This window comes from Clarias gariepinus, chromosome 6, assembly GCF_024256425.1.
Source record: "Clarias gariepinus isolate MV-2021 ecotype Netherlands chromosome 6, CGAR_prim_01v2, whole genome shotgun sequence".
NCBI lineage: Eukaryota > Metazoa > Chordata > Actinopteri > Siluriformes > Clariidae > Clarias > Clarias gariepinus.
Window position 1 is genome coordinate 36,641,142 of NC_071105.1, and position 20,757 is coordinate 36,661,898.

Here is a 20,757-nt window from a genome sequence, read left to right on the forward strand (position 1 = left end):
GATATTTTCCTGTAATGTTATTTGTACTGAGTGAAGTTGTCTGGTTCTGCAGGATAATCAGTTATAAAAAAAATGATAAAATAAACATGCGTAATAAAGTTTGCGTAAGCTGACATCCAGGCAGGACGTGTTTAAAATCTGGACTAATTCATAACTTGATGATTTGTAGAAAAACGGTGACAGATTGTTCCTTTTACTCCTTTTTCCAGAAACAATAACATGCATAAGACAAGATAAAAGTTTGATGTCCATTTATTTAGAAAACCTTAAACTTTTAAACATGACTTCATTTTCAAACACACACATACACACAAAAAAAACAAAGGCACAAGCTGTAACAAATCCAAGAAAATGAACAGCACACATAAAACAATGGGGAAGAAGAAGAAAAAAAAACGAAGAACAGTCTCTAAGTACCGCTGCATGAGCCTCGGTCACAGTGACATCATCGAGGCATCGCTGACAGGCACGGGTGCAAAAACGTACTCGGGCAGAAACTGTAATCCTGCCCTTTTACAATAACTTCATAAACCTTCATCTTTTTAGAATTGGACGCTTCCATCCAGAGGATCGGTTTGATTTTTGGTCTTTGCTTCATGACTTTGTGTGACAAGCGTTTGTGCAAATATATACAAGTTTCATAATTACAGAAAAAAAAAATCCCACAAAACCCATGTAGATTCTAGACAGAGGAGACCGCAGGGCCTGACAATATTCAATATTATTACAAGATTCAGGTTCACACTCTCTTTTGCATATTCCGAGGAAGTAGCTCACTCTCGTCTCATCCTTCAGTGAAAGCTCGTGCCACAGAAATGGCTTGTAAACAAGTGCATGAAAATCATAAGCCTTAACAAAGCTAACGCACGACACATGTAAGCTTATTTCCTTAATCAGATTCCGCGGCAAGAGGTGACGTGTTGACGTAAAATGGCCTTTGCTTATCAGTACATACTGCACTAAGTGCATGGTTCAGTCTATGGATATGATACGTGCATACAAAATAAATTTGCACTTCTTAAACACATTGTTATTTGTACAAGTCAGAATAATACTGAACGTACAGAAATGAACATGGAGCAAAAAAAATGAAGGATTGCACTAAAAATAAACTTGTTTTAGGCACTCTGTGGTCTTCTTTGTTTCTTTTGGACAAATTTCCTTATACATGTAGACGCGATGATCTTAATAAGGCACATCCTTCATTATATCAAATTACCAAATATAATATAATATAATATAATAAAGACTCGCACAGAGTATCGTATGGCGTGTTTCTGTAATCAGACAAGGCAGTAAGTGCACACCTGATTTCCAACTCCTGCCTCATCAGCGAGAAACAAAACGGATGCAGGGATTAAAGGAGTAATCGAGAGATTTTCAAACCCGTCTCTATCGATCATAAATGATAGCTTGGGCATAATTACAAAAGACAATATTTTAAAAAACAACAACAACAAAACAAAAAATAAAACAACCGAAAAAAATCATCAAAATAAAAATGTAAACAAAAAAAAACGCAAAGAAATGGACCACAAAAAAAAAAAATCAGTTTCCTTTAAAGTTGTAAATAATGCAAGTCTAAAGGCAGTATTTTAACATTTTGTAGAACTTTTTTTAATTAACTATCAAAGTAAAAAAAAAAAAACAGAATCACAGAATAATTTTTGAGTGTTTTTTTTTTATGTTTGTTTGTTTTTTAAGTTACTTTTTAAAGTAAACAACTGTATTTATTTATTTATTTTACAAAAAAAACCCAAATCTTCTGAAATAAAACAAGACATAAATTATGATGAAATTAAGTTGTATTTCATTAATGTTTAAAACTACATAACTCCATAGGAGACAGCGGTACTGGTTCTGTTTCATCCCAGTGCATCATTTATAGTGTCAAAGTTGGAGTTTTGTTAAACCATGATGTTTACCATAAATTCTTACTGACCAAATTCCAAACATCTGCCCTTAGACTTGGATTATAAGTATTATATATAATAATAATAATAATAATAATACATTTGAATAATCCCACATGTTCTACAGGTTTGATGGTTTACGAGACAGATTAGGTTGGAAAGATGCTGCATTATTCCTTTAAGAGTCAAATAACAATAACCAATAAAGGAAAAGAACTTTAGCATTGTAGAGCTTGTGCTAATCATTGGAGCCTTGTGTATATAGAAATCTATAGAAGTATATCTCCATCAACAATACATACATATAACATATATAACATCTCGAACGTTTCCACCAATCAAACCTGATCCTGATGAACAAATTTAATAAACATGGGAAGTAAGAGAGTAAACGCTAAAACAGACAGAATAATAAAGTAGATTAGGTATATAAGGGCATATATTTATGGTAGACGTTTTTTTAAAGCAGCGGAGCCCGTTTCCGGCCCTGTCAGATCATTCGTTTGTTACATGGTGTAGTAGGTGTGTGTGTGAAACTATGAGCTACAAGTACCCACAAAAAAACCTCACACATTGGCCCAGCAATGTGAACAGATCAGGCACTGCATGGTGTTTTATCAACAACAACAAAAACAACGAGTGTACAATTGCATAAAACTCCGGCGGGAGCGCCGACACTAACGTGACCTCGCCGTACGTAAACGTATAGCGTAGTATGTTCAAAAAAAGGAAACAAACAAACAATACAAAAAAAACAAAACAAAAAAACAGCAAGGAAGTGCCTCACATGCAAAAATAATGTTTAAGGGAAAAAATTATAATAATAACAAACGGCAAATACAGAAGAGGAGGAGTCATGGTGTTCCCTGAGCGTCCAGTCCACTTCCTTCATCTGGGAATGGGCGGTAACGGGGGAGCACCGCGCTCCTTTTTCATCGAACCTTAAACACAAAAAAGGCCAGAAAAGCGTTACATGTGACGGTGAGACGTTACGAATCACATATAAACAGGTATAAACAGAACACCTATGAGAATGAGAATATATATTATAGAATTAGAAATCAACAAAAAGATTAAGGTCATGAATTTTTACTTCTGCCGTCACTTCTGGACAGTCTGCTGGGATACGTTTTCTGAAAGGGCATGTACGGGTCAGGAGGCGGGAAATCCGACACCGGTCGGAAACTGAAGCGCGCTTCCCACTCATCTGTATAAACCAAATACCAAAAACGTTAGATTTACATTTAGACATTTGTCAGACATTTGGTAATGAAAACGTATACATGTACGCCTAGGAACGTGTCGTACCTGCACCCTGACTGTGGTAGCCGTTGCCCATTGGAGGAGGCGGAGGGGGCGGTCCTCCGGAAGAGGGTCGGTCTGGCGGTAGGGGCGGTCTGCTGCCTGCACGAGGAGGCTCTGAGCCCACTCTGTTCGGAGGAGGCGGGGCCGCAGGGGACCTCACGCTTCCGCTTCCTGGTCGTCCAGCAGGCGGTGGAGGTGGGAGGGGACCTAAATACACGCACGCAGATAATAAAACAATCTCAGAGATATAAAACACAATGAAAAATGAAAAAAGACGTCCTGAAATAAAATCGTTACCGCTTCGCCCGGACGGACTCCGACCCAAAGGGGGCGGTCTCTCGGAGGGAGGTGGAGGAAGTGGACCCGACCTGCCAGGTGTAGGAGGAGACGGGCCATGAGGAGTGAGTGACATGTGCCTTTGAGGAAGCCGAGGCATGTTCTCGTCATTGGGTTTTGGTCGTCCTGGTGGCAGCGGAGGAGCAGAGCTTGCAGGGACCCGGAATGAAGAAGAAGAAGGTGGAGGTGGCTTGCTGTTAGCGGAAGGTGGAGGAGGAGGCGGGCTGTCCCGCTGGAGGGCCATGGATGGGCGGTTTCCAGGGGGAACAGGAGGGGGGCGGTCCTCCCCTCGACCAGGAGCTGGAGGAAGAGGAGGGCGGTTGGAATGAGGCACAGGGGGCGGGCCTGAGGAACCGGAGAAGGGACGTCCGCCTGGAACAGGTGGTGGAGCCATCTGCCTGCCAGAAGGGTTCGGAGAATGCGGGGTAGGCGTAGGGCGGAGTCCTCCAGGGAGAGGGGGAGGCCCTCTGTTTTGTAAGCTGCTCTGATTGGGGCGCGGAGTGTTCGGAACGGGTGGAGGCGGACCATCGGAGCGTGGAGGAGTCATCCGAGGGCGGGGTGAGTCAGAAGGACCGTTGCGTTGCACGGAGAAACGTGGGGTGGAGCTAGCACCACCCGCGAACGGCCGCGGACCGGAACTCCGGGCTCCAGGAGGGAGAATGGGGGGTCGTACGCCACCAGTGTCTAGAAATGATGAAAACAAGAGAAACAAAGAGAGAAAAAAAATATATGAATATATTAATATCTCGATTTTCTCGAGTCTACTGTCTGTGAATAAAGCTATATTATATTTATTGAACTATTATTAAGGTTCAGGTTCAATACTGGATCACTGGATGCTATTATACTGTAACACTGATTACATTAATGCTGATCAGACTATTTTTAGCCTTTAGCCTTTTAACTCTTTCTACAAACGCACTCTAACGCTAATTATACAAATTCTCCTTAATAAACCATTATTTTAATCTATTATATGGTAACGCAGCCCTATTACATTGTAATAAAGATATATTTTATTTAATTATACTGCAATACAGTTAAATTCTGTTATAATGTTCTGCGATAAAGCTTTATTCTGTTATACTGGAATAAAGCTCTTTTATTCTATTACACTACAGTAAAGATCTTTTTATTATATTATACTGCAACACAATTGCATTCTATGATATTATGTGTGTGAGTGTGTGTGTGTGTGTGTGTGGGTATGTGTGTGTGTGTTGGTGGATGGGTGTGAACCCTTACCATCCCTAGCAGACCGCAACTTTGGCATTCCATCTTGAAACAGTCCTCCAAGGCCTCCTGAAGCCCCGCCCCCAAACCCGCCCCCTCCTCCTCCACCTCCTCCTCCTCCTCCACCTCCTTTGGGCTCTGACAAAATAAATGAAGATCGTTTTATGAAAACAAAAAACACACGCTGTTATAATATGGGTTCACTGGGATGTTAGTGGGTTTTGAGCATCAGGCACGAGACGAGACGAGACGACGCAACATGAACTGCTTTAAACAGTGTGTGTGTGTGTTTGTGTGTGTAAGCGAGGGTAGCTCCTTACTGTCGAGAACAGGCGCACTGCGGTCGTTAGTTACAGTCTTTTTGAGTCGGGCTCCTTTGTTGATGTCGGTCAGGAGCGCGTTCCTGCCCTGCTGCTCGGACCTGTTCAGGACGGGCTTCTCCGTGTTGGCCTGCTCACACACACACACACACACACTTTATGTTTCTGTGGGACACGAGTGCGATACATCAGACATCTACATGCTTGACAACTCTGCTGGTTCATGGATTTGATTTAAACCAGATGTAGACGGACGTCCTACGATTTCAGCATTTTCGTTCCTTACAACTGGTCTTTACTTACTTGCTCTCTGTCGACCCCTAGTGGTGCTGTTTAGAAGTACACTGGCATCATTTACGTTTCAGTGCAAAAGCACTGTTCTACTTAATATAAATTATAGATGTGCATTTATGTGTGTGTGTGTGTGTGTGTGTGTGTGTCTTTAAGTGGTGCGTGTATGAGAGAGTTTACCAGAGACAGGGTCGGGGGTGGTGGGGGAGCGGGCGGCGGGGGAGCCGGCATGGTCTCTCCTCAGTGTCTCCTCTTACAGCCAGCAGACAAAAGTAAGAGAATCGAACATCTGCCACCAGGACAAACAAACAAACAAACAAACAAACATATTAATAAACATATTTACATTATTCATCAACATCCTTTGGGTCACAAAGGGATTCTGTGTCGAGTCTGAAAACTGAAGACTCTAACACGCGTTCCTCTTCCCTCATCCTTAGTTCGAACCCTGTCTAACCAATCAGCTCGGTCCTGGCTGGTTGGAAGGGGGCGGAGTTACAAAAAGTCCTGAGAGGACAGGAAGTAAGTGGCGATCTCAGAATTTCCAAGTTATTTATAAAACCATGTCATAGATATATCCTTTAAGTCACACCCGACTCAGTGTGTGTGTGTGTGTGTGTGTTTCCGGGAGTGTGCGGAACGTTTATATGGAGGAGAAGAAGAAGAAGAAGCTGAAGTGCTGAGTCTGAGCGCCGGAGTGGACGAGCGGGAGGACATCAGGATGTATGCGCAGCTCTCCTTTAAACAAAACCATGCGAATGAAGGGCAGCGTTAGGACACATGCATCTGATTCTCTCTGTCCTGTCCCCTGTCTTCCTCTTTCTCTCTCACTCTCTCCTTTTCTCTGTGTGTGTGTGTGTGTGTGTCTCTTTATCTGTTCCACCATGTGTGTCTCTCTGACTCGTTCTGTGTCTCTCTATCTCCCTTCTCACTTCCTCTCTCTGTCTCGGTCTACTTGTTTTCGAGCATCTCTCTTCATCCGTTTCACAATATGTGTCTCTCTATTCCCCGTCTCACTCGCTACATGTGTCTCTCTGTCTCTCTCTTTCTTACTCCCTCTCCATTTCACCATGTCCATCTCTCTCTCTTTCTGACTCTACCTGTCTCCCTATCCCCATTCTTTCTGTCTTGCACACTCTCTCTCTCTTTACCTGTTTTAGCATGTGTCTCTCTTACTCTTTCTGTCTTTCTAGTCCCATCTCTCTATCTCTGTCTCTGCCAAGTCTCTCTGAATCTCTCTCTCTTTTTCTGTTTTATCACGTGTCTCCCTGACTCTTTCTGTGTCCCTATATCTCCCTTTTCTCTTTGTACGCTCTGCTTCTGTCTCTCTCTCTCTCTGTCTTTGTCTCTTTACCTGTTTCATCATGTCTCTCTCTCTCTCTCTCTCTTTATATCTATTTCTCTCTCCGCGTCCGTCACTTTATCCATCTCACCATGTGTATGTGTCTCCCTCTGTGTCTCTGTCTCTTTTGTTTCTCACTTTTTTTCTTCTTCCACCTCATCCCTTCTGAGTATGTATGTCTCAGTCTCTATCTGTCCCACCATGCGTGTCACTCAATGGGTCGGTCTCTCTCTTTCTGTCTCTCTCCATGTCTCGCTCTACCTTCTTTCTCTTTTTCTCTCCATCTCATTCTCTCTCATATTCTTTCTCTCGTGTCTCTCTGGGTTTTTTTCGTCTCTTACCGACCCTCATTTCTCTTTCGTTTTCCCTCTCCACGTGCGTCTCTCTGTGGCTTTATCTCACTCGCCCGCTCCCTCTCTCTACATATCTATCTCACCATGTGTGTGTGTGTCTCACTCTGTGTCTCTCTGTCTCTAGATCAACCTCTCTCTCTCTCGGCATGTTTAAGCTGTTTCTTTCTCCATGAGCATCTCTTCTCTCTCTCTCTCTCTCTGTCTCTCTCTCTCTCTCTCTCTCCCTTCTTTCTTTGCTAACATCCGCTGCAGGCCATAAACAGGAAACAATAAAACAGATATAGCTCTTGCTTCCCTTTCGATACTTCACGGCACGTTGCAGCAGTGCAGCATGTAGTGTGGAAAACTTTGGTCGTTAGAGTCGCCACACACACACACACACACACACACACTACCTTTGGTCTTTTTTATGAGCTCAGTAAAACACTCGCTCTTTCATCACTAGCGCGTCCCCCCCCCCCTCCCAGCCTGCCACATCACTTCTGTCTCCCTCTTCCTCTTTTGCACTCCTCCCCCTCCACTCCTCGCTCTGTCTTTCTGGAGAAGCACTTTTTTTTTCTTCACTGCAGCCAGCGGACATCCGCTGAGTGTGCCAAAACTTCTGCACGCTGGGGCAAATATGATGCTGAGTGGAGCACAGGGGCATTATTTATAGCAGCGGTTCAGAAGAACCTCGGCTGATCTCACACACACACACACACACACACACACACACACACAGTGGCTGACTAACACACTATTTTTACACAGTTCCCCTCCTGCTGACTGGACGCTGTCAGAGCTTGCGCGCGCACACGCACACTCAGTCGCGCACACTCGCACTCAGTCAGGCACGCGCACACGCACGCGCTCTAAAGCAGGCACACGCCGCGCGCACACACACATGCACGCGCGTGCACAAGAAAAGACAGCGTGTCCTTTAAAAGGTCTGGACTGAAGCTTGTTTTCATTCCAGTGTCGTAAGCTCTTGACTCGGGACACGTTTCTACAAGGAATCTTTCCACACACACACACACACACACACACAGAGCAAATATTTTACACACATGTAAATGTCCTAATGTCTAAAGCAGTAGACGTTTAAGCAGGTTTTTTCAAAACCCAGGACACGGACATCATTAAACACATCACACACACACACACACACACACACACACACACATCAGCACAGATTACTGCAGACGGTTATGATATGTCTGCATCCTAAACCCTAACAACCTTAATCTCAGTAACCAAAACAAAATCTTTTCCTTTTTTATTTAAATAAAAAAACTTTTTAAACAGTTTTTTTTTTGTGAGAACATTTTGTCCTGTTTACACTATATGATATTAAATGAAACGCAATAAAATTAATTAACAATATAAAACAAAAATTTTGTTATTTTCATAACATTTTCTTTTAAAAATTGTTACACTTTGTAAACATTTTTAGCCCTAAAAATACTTTAAAAAAATACCTCATTCAAGATTAAAGATTCAAAGAACTTTATTAATCCCAGAGGGAAATTGTTTATAAATTGTTTATAAACTATATAAAGTTATTCTTTAAAATTATTTTAAAGATATAATATAATAATAATAATAATATAGTATAATTTATCTAGGGTTTTATCTTTTTTATCTGGCGAATATATATGAATGTTTTATATACAGTATGTTTATATTTTTATAAAAATGAATTTTTATTATTAATAATATTTAAATCAATCAACTAATTTACAATTTTTATGTCCAACATTTTGACATCGGCTTGTGCTTTCAAAAAGTTTTTTTTTTTTTAAACCCTTAAAGATATGAATTAATTTTAGAGATTAAAACATTTACATACATTTATAATACATTTATGTATATAAAAAAACTTTTATATATAAATATGTATATGGTTGAATAATTTATATATACATTTCTATTTAAAGATTTTTTTATACTTTTCTTTATTATAATGTATTATTATGAATCATTAATCAATAAATTAATTAATTTAAAATTATACAATTTTCATGTCCAACATTCATTTATTATTATTTTTTTTAATATATTTATTTATTTATTTTTGTTTAGTTTTTTTAATATAAAAAAATAAATGAATATATATAGTGAATATAAAATAAATGAATATATAATAATGAATATATATATATATATATATATATAAAAAAAAGATTAACAAAAAAAATTTATTAGAAAAGCAGATTGTGCCGTAACTTATCACCTGATATCATCGTACCCCTCGGCCCCAACGCTGAATTAATTTAGCGATTCACACTCAGCTAAACTCAATCCATTATGGCTTCCTCATCACTGCACATGCTCAGTAGACAGTGTGGGCACTGCAGCACAGCTCCCAGGTTCATGGAGTTTGCTTGAACTGCAACAGTTTCACAAATGCCGATTAGCTGTAGGTCTGTTGTACATGTGCGTAAGATCGTGTCGTACTGGGTCTCACTCGACAGTAATGATGTGCGGCATTCTGTAGCCAAGCGAAGGGAGCTGCAGGATACAGAACCCAGTCATATTACGAGGCACCACGTCACGTGACTGCATGGAGGTTGAGGTCCCGGGATCGTACCAACGTTAAGACGTTAAAATCAGTAACAGAATGTAAGTTAGTGGACACTGGGGAATGATGTACAGTACTGTGCAAAAGTCTTGCAAATAACTGAAGTAAAGCACTTTCGTGTCCTTAGTTTTACTGAACATCCTGCAGAGTCTGCTTCTACCCGTTTCCTCCAGCGTACTCCGGTTTCCCCTCCACAGTCCAAAGATTAGGCTAACTGCAATGGATTGGCAACCCGTCCAGGGTTAACCCCGCCCAGGCTCCCCACAACCACAGACAATAAGTGAGTGAGTGAGTAAGAGTGAGAGTGAGATCTTGCACAGCCATTGCCACTTTAAAATTTTTATATATACTTCCCCGCCCCTATATTCCTATACTTCTATATTTTGTAATATTTTTATTATACCCTTATTTGTACAGTTCATTTTACTAGTTAAATTTACTTTCTTTCATATTTCTTTTTATTTATATTTATTTCTTACATAAAGTTTTTATTTTATTTTTAAGGTCACTGGCGGTCGTACAAGCATTTCACTGCATATCGTACTGTGTATGACTGTATGTGACAAATAACATTTGAATTTAAATCTGTTCCTGTAAGATAATCATGTTTTGAAATTAGAAATGCTTTTGTACTGACTGATTAATGAAGATTTTTTGCATAGTACTGTCCGCATCACTGCAGGTCTCTCCGTAGGGATTCATCGATCTATTTATAACTAACCCGTAGCAATCATCATAATAAATAACCTTATCATACCAAGTCATCGGATTTTCTGTGCATTTCCAGAGAAAGGACAGAACAGTCTGACGCATCAGAAACGCTGCGAGATAATAGAGCTGCGAGTCATAGCCAGACTGTCGATCGACAGATGTTCAATGTTGGGATTTTTTTTGTTGTTGTTTCTGATAGCTGGACGTGTGAATCTTTTTTCCCCTGCTGATCCTCCACTCCAGGCCAGTAGGTGGTGGTATTGCTCAAACCGATCACAAAAACAAAAAGAAAAAGAAAAAAAAGCTAATCTTGCAATATGAGACGATTTAGCTGCTACTTTGCAAAAGATGCAGGCGGGCCGTATGTTCTGATAGCAGCAGGAGTAAAGTATTTTTCAGGAAATTTGCAATTTCTAAGGCATTTTAAAGATTGCTTGAATGATTTTAAAAGTGTGACTCGGCCCATTGATACAATGAATCGAACGACAAAGGACCGATTAAACGGCGTAATCAATTTAACTTTTAATTTAATATAAATTATGATGCAATATCCTTTATATATATATATATACTTGGTTTCTAAAGCTTTGTACTGGTTTGATCCTTTAAACTGTAAAATAATAACAGTGTGAAGATGTCGCCCATGCCTAGCGTGTATTAACACATCTTGTTTACATTAGACGCGCTTACATGAACTTTTGAATAGATAAATATTACAAACACATGCAAATCAACAATTTAAACAGAAGTAAAAGACAATGCACTCGCTTGCGGTGGAGAGTTCATCAGTACAAGCACTGCTCTCATTTCTGCTTTTTTTCTCCAACACACCTCACTGCATCTCGATTTCAGAGAACCAAACCTACATCCTCACCCCCCTTCACACCCCACCCCACCCCACCCCCCTTCACCCCACGAGGACCCCGTTTACACCCTGTGCACAGGATTTCCACCCAGCTCCCTCGCTCTCAGTTTCACACACCACGACAATCGAGACTTACCGTCTCCTGTTCCGTTCCACGCTCCCCCCTCTCTCGGTCCGTTCCTTTAAACGGCTGCAAAGTTATTTTCCGATGCACGCACTGAAACGATCACATGATCAGATACCGACGTGATTAAGATTATAGATTTATCTCAGCACTTTATCTCGGACGATAAACAGGACTTTCCAAGCCGTCCTCGGTTTCCTGATTACTGCTACAGCAGAATATTGTTTTCTTTTTTTCTCCCTGCTGTGATGTTTTATGCTGACTGTTAATGTGGTTACACAACTGAGTGCAAAAGTTTGCATGCCGTAGTTTGAACAAAATGAAGAATTCAATGCAACAGTTAATGAGTTTTTTTGTTTGTTTTTGGAGAATATATAAAATATTAACAGTGAACAATGAATAAATATTCTTTTTGTCTTTGCCAATTTATTTTTCACGCTAACGTGATGAAACTAGTTTTTGGAATCACCAGGGAGCATTCGATACGACATTATCACGATACCCGGGTACCGATTCGATATGTATTACGATTCTATAAATGTCACATATAAATATTAAAAAATATTTCAGATTTCGTTACATTTTCAAATAAAATGCACGAATAATTCGCTGCCTGTCGATATGTGAACCCTTGGAGTGCACCACCTGCAGGAGTTCAGAGGAACTGCAACATTTTACCATCTCAAATGCAAACATTCATCACTGGCGATGCATCACTGAATCATTTTTTTTTCCTCCTATCTCTATTCAATTGTTACCATGCATGGTGGGCACAAACTTTTGCACACCAGCGCATTGCATATAGTATAAACGAAACTAATGTTAAGTTTTGTGGGTTTTGTTTCAGTCATGACGAGGTTGATCAGACGTGCATGATGGTAAAATCCCTGTTATGTGGAAAAAAACAAACAAAAAACCAAACAAACAAAAAAAAAACCCACCCGGTGCGGTATCATGACTCGAACATGGAGGTCATCTTGGTCATGTCTGGAATGTAATGTAAATAGGTAGTAGGCGGGTGTTAAAACAGGTTAGTCAAAAGGCCGATCAAAAACAATCAGATTAATAAGCAAAGTTTCCCCTAATGTCAGGAGATTGTGAGGTTTGAAGTAAAAAGGGCGTGTCCGGCAGGTGGGAGGGGCAGTCGTTTCCCTGTCGATCACAAAGACGTGGGTGTCTATGAGCTCATGTATGGTGTAAGCTGTTGATGATTTTTGATGAGTCCGATCTTTATCACATATTCATACTTCACACTGTTACAGTGAGCTCATGCAGTAACCAGGACGGTTATAGCGACAGAGTCTCTCAGTTAGTCATGATGTATGAAAAGATTAGTTACGCCAAACCCATTTCCGTCTATGACGGAAACGTACTCTAGTGGTTTTCACTTTTTTTTTTTGTGCCTCGCCAAGACCGCTCTCTGTCGAACAGAACACCACATGGGGTGGAGCTCGAGCTCCCTGAGGAGGTACTGTGTACAGCTGCGTACATACAAAGGTCCACGGACATGGAGCGTGTTTTAAACGGACATGGATAAGTTCGTGCAAAATTGCAGAAGGATCTACTTATTGGGCTGCATCGAGCGAAGAAAACAAGATTAAATGCCTGTGTTTAAGAGCGAAAGTAAGAGCTTTTCCGTACACACACAATGTGATGGGAACTCACAGGACTGGGACTGAACCACTGTGTCTCCATAAGAAAACCACCTGTTAGTGAGTTAGGTTGAATTTGCTAGAGAGCAAAGAGGAGCAATGGAAAAAGGTCATGTGACCTGATGAGTCCGGACTGACCCTATTCCAGAGCGAGGGGGCGTGTCAGGGTCAGACGGGAAGCGTTTTGCTTTAGTTGCTCAGGTCGAGACTCAGCAACGTTATGGGGCAATAAAATGAAGTCAGCTGACGACCTGAACGTACCGAATGACCAGGTTATCACATGGAGCTTTTCTTTCCTGATGCCACGGAAATCATCCAGATCTCAGCAGGTTCTAGACAGGAAGTAGACACCACAGTGTGTGTGCTGTAATCAAAGCTGAAGGTGATTACATTAACTTAATGTAATTAACAGAATGTGTGACTTTTCATTATTTATTTTTGGCCAGGTGTTGTATGTATAAAGCGATCGCATGTTATGTTTTTATAAAGTACCGCTTCTTCTTCTTCTTGAGATTATGGGTAGTTGGTGCATCATTGCCACCTACTGGCCTGGAGTGTGAAGCGGGAAGTTACACAGCATTAAGAAACTATAAAAGATAGTCTCTAATCTCTGAGCCACAGCTGTAGTGTTTAACGTGCTGTTTCGTGGTGCGAGTTAGTGATTATTCTTATTATATGAGGCCCTGGATCACATCCAGCTCCACCGCCCAGACTTTTTGGTTCTGCATCGAGGACTATCTTTGAAGCCCACACCACCTCAACACGACGTCATTCCCCTAGAGACGGGGATTCTATAACGGGCGTGCATAAACACGGTCAAGTCCATCACTAGATGTCTACGCATGAAACCTTCGCTGGATGGAGTGATGATTGATGCATGAAGATCATGAACTTTCTTCTTTAGATATCTTAAAAATAAAACATACCGGACTCTCAGAGTGTGTTTGTGTGTCTTCTGTGGGCTCTCAGACTGTGTTTGTGTGTGTTAAGCTATTAAAATATGCACCGTGAGCAAAGTAATCAAACGATTCCCTGTACCACGGCTTAAACAAACACAGTAAACCTGAAGCATCAATCATTAAGCCTTGTGTACGACAGCGAGATAAAAAAAAAACCTCTCACACAGATTTCGATGATATTGTTATTTTATTTTACTTATTAATTCTTTTATTCCGATTGTTTTTATTCTGATTTTTATATTATAGACACAATACTGAAGACGGTTTATACAATATTATCACGAAACCTCTGTGCCGATTTTAAAAGTATCGCGATTTTATAAATCTCCTGATTCTATAGTCTTTTTTCGTCCATCAGGTTTCATAACAATTCAAAACAACATTCGTAAACAATTTGCCGACGTGCAAATACAGTAAGTCTCCTACATGCGTACGTTCGAGTTACGAACTTTCAAAGATACGAACAAGCATTTATGCATGTTAAATCATGAAAGTTGATCACATGTCTGGCACACATTGTCACAAGCGTGCAGCGCACATCCTCGGTTGTCCGGAAGCTAGCGTAAAAAAGCAGCAGTGATAGAGCAATAACAATGAAGATAAAAGTGAAAAAAATTGAGAGAAGGAAGCGAGGTGAAAAGATGGCAAACATCATGAACATAAACAGGACAAGATCATGGAACATGTTCGTTTCATACTGAGTATAAACAATTGTGTTAGTATCCTAGTACCTAAAGAATGTTTGTTGGACTTGCGAACAAATTGGACTTACGAACAAGCTTTAGAAACGGAACTCGTTTGTATGTTGGGGATTTGCTGTGATTTGTATTATTGTGCACCAACTGTAGCGCCTTTTTACCACCTCAAATATATTTTATTCATTCATCCATCTTCTACCTTATATCCTATACAGGATGGAGATTATCGCATGAGACCGGAGTACCCGGAGGTGGAAATCTAATCCTCGACCCTGAATAAAAATATTATTTACAGAAAATGTATTGTTTAGAAATAGATTTTGGAGTCAGTGTGGCAAGATTTCTAATGAGAATTAGTTCTGATATTTCAGACCAAATCAGTTTGATGTCAGCCTCCGTCGCAAACGTAATATTTAAGTACGCTGAAAAAATAAATAAATAAACTAATTAACGGTTAAAATGGCCATGCGGAGCGTCATATTTCGGACGATGACGCCACCAAATGTTGCAACTAAAGCTAGGGATGAGCTGGGGATCCGATGAGGTAACGCACATCACGCAAGCGTTGCCTCGCAGACTGTTAGGAAACGCACTCATCCCCCTTTAAACTAAAGCTCTTACTTAAGCAGCAACATGATGTAACGTGACACCAGGAACAGCGCTCGGCACTTGCACAATATTTCTCCAATTGAGCGGGGAACCTCACTTAACTCGATTCACCTGTTAGAAAGGTTCAGGTTACAGGAACGAGAGCTAAGAGGCGTTATAGAAGCGCCGTGAGCACACAAATACGGAGTATTCCCATTAAAAAAGTTCCCTCATCTACACACACACGCACACGCTGGAGTTATTAAATCGCTCTGATTTGGATGCCTGAGCTCCTCCCCTCATCAAGCTCTCCATCGATTTTTCTTCTCTCCGCTCGTACCGTCCCGTAATCCGTCTTCACGCCACTATTGATCGAAGGCGTGGCCTGCGCTCGCAAAGTGCTCGTTATCCGGACGGTCTCCGGGCTCCGGCTCACAGCCTGATGGCTTCTGGGAATTCTAGTAAACCGTGACGCTTTATCGTAGGGTTAGTTCCCTGTCTCATGTTACACTTAAGCCGAGTAATGAGAGAAAGAAATCGCCTGATAGAGAGAACACACACACACACACACACGGATATAAACACTGAAGCTGAGCCCAGGTTCAACACTAGCAGCCGGTATGGATCTTGTAACGGTACAGCGAGAATAACAGCATGAAATAAACTTAATAAAAGCGCTTTGATTTACATTATGCCACAATGTCTCTGTCTCCAAGTCTATCTTTGCTTTTTCTGCGTGTCTCTCTGCCTCTCTCTTTCTTAGTGTCTCTCTCGTCCACTTTCTTTCTTCATGCCTGAATTCACTGCTGTGTATCTGCCTCTGTCCCACGTCATCGCCCTGTCCCTCTGTATCGCGTCTTCTTCGTTCCCTATCATTATTCTGAGTGTCTCTCTCCATATTATCGCTCTCTGGGTATCTTTGTCCCTTTTTAAGTGTCTCTCCTCTTTGTTTCTGAATCGATTTCTTGGTGTCTCTCCAAATGCTTTTTAAATACGGTATATGTTACGATGAAAAAATGTAAATAGTTTATTGATTTAAACCATTGCGACAATGTTAAAAAAATAAAGAGCATATGAGGGGGAAAAAAACTTCTACCAGTGTCTCGATGTTAGTCTTTGTCCCTCTCCTGAGTGTCTCTCTCCCCCTCCCCTTCTTTTCTCTTTCTGAGCATCTCTCCCACTCTTCCTCTTTATCTCCCCTTGTCTCGATCTCCTGCTTTCTCTACAGGCGTCTCTCTCTCTCTCTCTCTCTCTCTCACACTCTCTTTCTTTGTCCCTGTCTAAAGGAATCTGTTTCGCTCTTTGTCCCTCTCAAAGTGTCTCTCTCTCCCTGTCTCCCTCTTTCTTTCTCTATCCTTCTTCGTCTCTCTTAGAGTACCTTTCCCTCTCTCGATCTCTCCCCAAGTGTCTCTTGTCCCCTCTTTCTTTCATTCCGATTGTCCTTCTCTGTATACTTCTTCCGTGCTACGGTATTTGTCCCTCTGTGTCTTTCCATCACGCTGTCTCTCTAGGCTTACCTCCGAGTCCCTGTCAGTTTCATTTCTCTTTCTCTCTCTCACTCAGTGTCTCTCAATCACCCTTAATATCTTTCTCGATATCTCTCATTGTCTCCGTCTCTTGATGTCTATCTCTGACCATGTCTAGGGTAGAGCCTCACACCCCACACCTCAGAGTCAAGTCACTTTCAGACCATCACTAGGTGTCGGATAATAACAGAAGCAGAGCCACCCATGTAGTGTGGCATAATCTTAACCTCAACCTTAGTTTTTCTCTCTCACACACACACACACACACACACACATTTAAAAGGGGGCAGAAAACGCTGGGTGCCGGTGTAGCTTACCACATCCGAAGCAACACTGAAAACTCACTCAGGTAGTGCACCGTCAGCACACACCAGCCAGGAAGTAGGAACGAATGATTCTCTGTCTTTCTTTCGTTCACATTTCTTTCCACTTCCTCTACAAAAACGGTTACGCTTCCTCTACACGAGTCAGGTCATGAGTGCTCTTGAGTAACGCAAAGCAGTTATACGCCTTCACACAGAATCTCTATGATTGAACGATCGCGAATAAGCTGATGAAACTGGTAAAGGTTTTTTTTATTTATTTTATTTTTACTATATTTACTAAAGAGCGAGCGACGAATGCGGCCTGACTTCAGAAACTAATCACAGGTGAATGCTTAAAAGTTTGCGCCCCCTCTTCCTCCCCCTTGTATTCCGAGTTTAAAAAAAAGCAGGCCGCTATTGAACAGAAATAAAGACCCTGACACACTGTATCACCTCACCTGAGTGATCAAAAGTTAGCATCACTATGCATCAATACTGTTTATCAGTATCCAAATCAATGCATCAGATCTGGTTCACTTTTTTTTTTACTTTACACCGACCTCATAACGACTTCCACCATAATCGCCATACTTGGAGGCCTAACGTAACGCGCTAATCAGTGGAAGAAGAGGAAGCGTGTGTACGTGTTATTATGTAGGTGTTTATTGCGCAGACAACCACAAGTTCCTCAAACAGCACAGCGCAGCGCAGCGCATCGGCTGCAGCTTTAACACACACTCACTTACACAACACGACGCACACACACTCACACCCCGACACCCGCTGACCTCATGCGTGCCTGTGTGTGAAGGTCTGTCGTACTGAAAGCCGCAGAGTTCAGAGCTGGCCACCGTTACAGACTGGTGTTCAGCCAGTGTACAGTCAGAAACTCAGCTGAAGCGTGTTAGCATGCATCACTAATCGCCACATGTGACTGTTTTATCTGCCCCCAGGGTAAATACAGCGGGCGTTTTTTTTTCCCCCCAGGTTAGTGCTTCGGTATGCATCCTGACACATTTCTGAGCAGAATGAGAATTATGAAAACAACCTCACTTTTTTGTCTGTTTGTCCCTCTGTCTTTGACTCTGTAACTCTCTCCCACTGCCACCTTTCTGTCTCTGTCTCTCTTTAGGTCTAGAGCTTTGCATCTATGACTATGTCTTGTGTGTGTCTTTCTCTACCTTTCTGTCTCTGTCCATCTCTCTCTCTCTCCATCCTGATACATGGCTGCACAAGATCAAAAGATTTTGTTTCTTGTTCTCTTTTCTATGTTTCTCTCGATGTGTGAGTCTCTCTGTCCATCTATCATTTACCTTTAGCTCTCACCCTGTCTATAGCGCTGTCTGTCCCGCTCCTTGTGTCTCGTGTCTGTATACTTTTTAATTTCCATTAATTTGACTGCATCACTCCAAGGGTCTTTATATCTCACTTTGTCTCCTTGCATCTCCATAACTGTCTCTCTTTCTGTCCGTCGCTCTCTCTATATATCTGTTAGGCCTTCTGTCTTTGGCTGTGTAGCGCTCTCTCTCTCTTTCTCTCCCTCACTGCCTGTCTCTACTCTGTCTTTCACCATCTTGTCTTTCTCTTTCTCTTTGCTTGTATTTGTGTCTTTGACCGTACTGTCTCTCCAGGTCAATATCTCTGTCTTTGTATCTATGACTGCTCTGTTTGTGTGTGTGTGTCTCTCTCTCTCTCTCCACCCTAATACATTTCTGCACAAGATCAGAATTACGAAAAAAATTCTCCCTCTATTTGTCTCTCTCGATGTGTGTCTCTCTCTGTCAATATTTTTATTTGTCTTTATCTTTCTCCTTCACCATGTAGCTCTCTCTCTCTTTGCCATTACATGTCCATCTACTGTCTTTCACTGTATCTCTCTTTCTGTGCTTCTTTCTCTCTGTGTATCCGTTTGTGTCTTTCGCTCATTGCATCTCTCTTTCTTTGCCCCTCTCTCTCTCTCTGCATCTATGACGGCTCTGTTTGTGTCTCTCTCCCCCTTATGTCTCTGTCCATCGCTTTCTCTCCATCCTGATACGTTTCTGCACAAGATCAGGATTACAAAAAATTGTATGTGTCTGTATCTCTGTCGTGAACAGATTCAAAGGTGCTTTATTGGTATGACAAATATTAACATTCGTATTGCCAAAGCTTAGAAATCAATTACAAGAAAATAACAGGAGTGGATAAATTAAAAAAAAAGGATATAAAGAGCAATGATAAATAAATGTATATAAAATAAAAGTCTCTCTCTCTCTCTCTCTGTCCTTGACTTTTTCTTCCTTCCTCTCTCTCTCCATCTTTAACAATACAGTATAAATCTTTGTTTGGGTCTGTCTCTCTCGTCCTTTCCATCGGCACAATATCAGAATTATGAAAAATGTCTCTCTCAATGTGTCTCTCCCCTTGACAAACTTGTCTCTCGAAGCCTCTTTACTGTATATTTCACTTTCTCTCTGCATCCCTGCGACAGTCAGTCTCTCCTTCTGTCCATCTCTCTCTCTCTCTTTATAAAACACTACTACTTTCCACACATAAACATGTAAAAAAAAAAATTGGGACAAAATATCTACTTTAAATGTTAAATCAACCCAACAGGATTCGGCTAACCTGCGCATGCGCGAATCAGAGGGACCTGAGCCAAGGCTGTGAAAACAATGTGTCTTTTTGCTTCCAGATAGAATGAGATGATTATGAGAGTAAAGTCACAAGAACAGTAAGAAGAAGAAGAGAAAAAAAACAGCAGTGGAGTTTGGAGTGGATTACAGATTAAACAGTGTTAAAGAGAGAGAGAGAGAGAGAGAGAGAGAGAGAAGTAACTACCACACCACGCTGCTCAGGAAGCGAACAGGAGCAAAAGATACATTTAAAAAAAAAAGGGGGGGGGGGAGTTCTATAATAAACAAAAATTTAAAATTTCTTTTGATGTTCTGTTTCATCTATAACGTCTGGTCTAGAAGATACAAAGTTGCCTTAGAAAGGAATGTTTGCACTCACCAGTTTTTTTTTTCTTTTTAAATCCCGCCCGGTTGTTTGTTTATTTGTTTTTAATCCTCAATCCTCCTTCTTCTAAAGAAAATAAACAAATAAACAATCCTCACACTTAAGCGGTACAGTCCATTAGAGGCTCGCTTGACATCTCTGTGTGTGTGTGAAGAGATGAGAAAACCCTCGCTGGAGCCACTCCTTCCCGCAAAAACACACACACACGCACGCGCGTGCACCCAAACACACACACTCACAGTTTCCGCCCAAAGCCTGTACTAAACTAAAAAAAAAATTCCCTCACACAATAAAATAAAGAAGTTTATAGGGACGGAAACACGCCTGAGAATAAAGCGGAAGCTGAGTGTGTGTGTGTGTGTGTGTGTGTGGAGGTTTATCCAGAGCCTCTGACGTGTTCAGTTTTCCGAGGATTTTTTTTTTCTTCCTCAGATTCCAGATGTGGAGCTGCAACATCTGTGTGTGTATGTGTGTGTGTGTGTGAGAGAGAGAGAGAGAGTTCTGTCAGGTTTATACAATGTAGCTGATAAAGTCAGGGCAGTATATAGTATATATAGTTACTATGGATGAAATGAATTTTAAAGGAATAGAAAAACCCTCATGTTGTGTACATCTCTCTCTCTCTCTCTCTCTCTCTCTCTCTCTCTCTGTATCTATATCTCTCGCCTTGACCATG

At 41.2% G+C, this 20,757-nt stretch overlaps 1 protein-coding gene across 2 annotated transcripts; it reads right to left on the reverse strand.

Moving 5' to 3' along the window:
- Positions 1–236: 236 nt before the first annotated feature.
- On the reverse strand, positions 237–20,349 carry wipf1b (WAS/WASL interacting protein family, member 1b). 2 transcript variants are annotated; one of them, XM_053498376.1, is made up of 8 exons: positions 20,076–20,349; positions 5,579–5,687; positions 5,108–5,237; positions 4,800–4,925; positions 3,516–4,238; positions 3,222–3,425; positions 3,007–3,120; positions 237–2,854 (listed from the first exon to the last, which is right to left on the reverse strand). In XM_053498376.1, the coding sequence occupies exons 2-8, from the start codon at positions 5,627–5,629 to the stop codon at positions 2,802–2,804; spliced, it is 1,401 nt and encodes a 466-aa protein (XP_053354351.1). In that variant the 5' UTR covers positions 5,630–5,687; positions 20,076–20,349; the 3' UTR covers positions 237–2,801. The 2 variants fall into 2 exon arrangements, with proteins under 2 accessions (XP_053354351.1, XP_053354352.1); XM_053498377.1 differs by lacking the exon at positions 20,076–20,349 and adding an exon at positions 6,832–7,489.
- Positions 20,350–20,757: the final 408 nt, after the last annotated feature.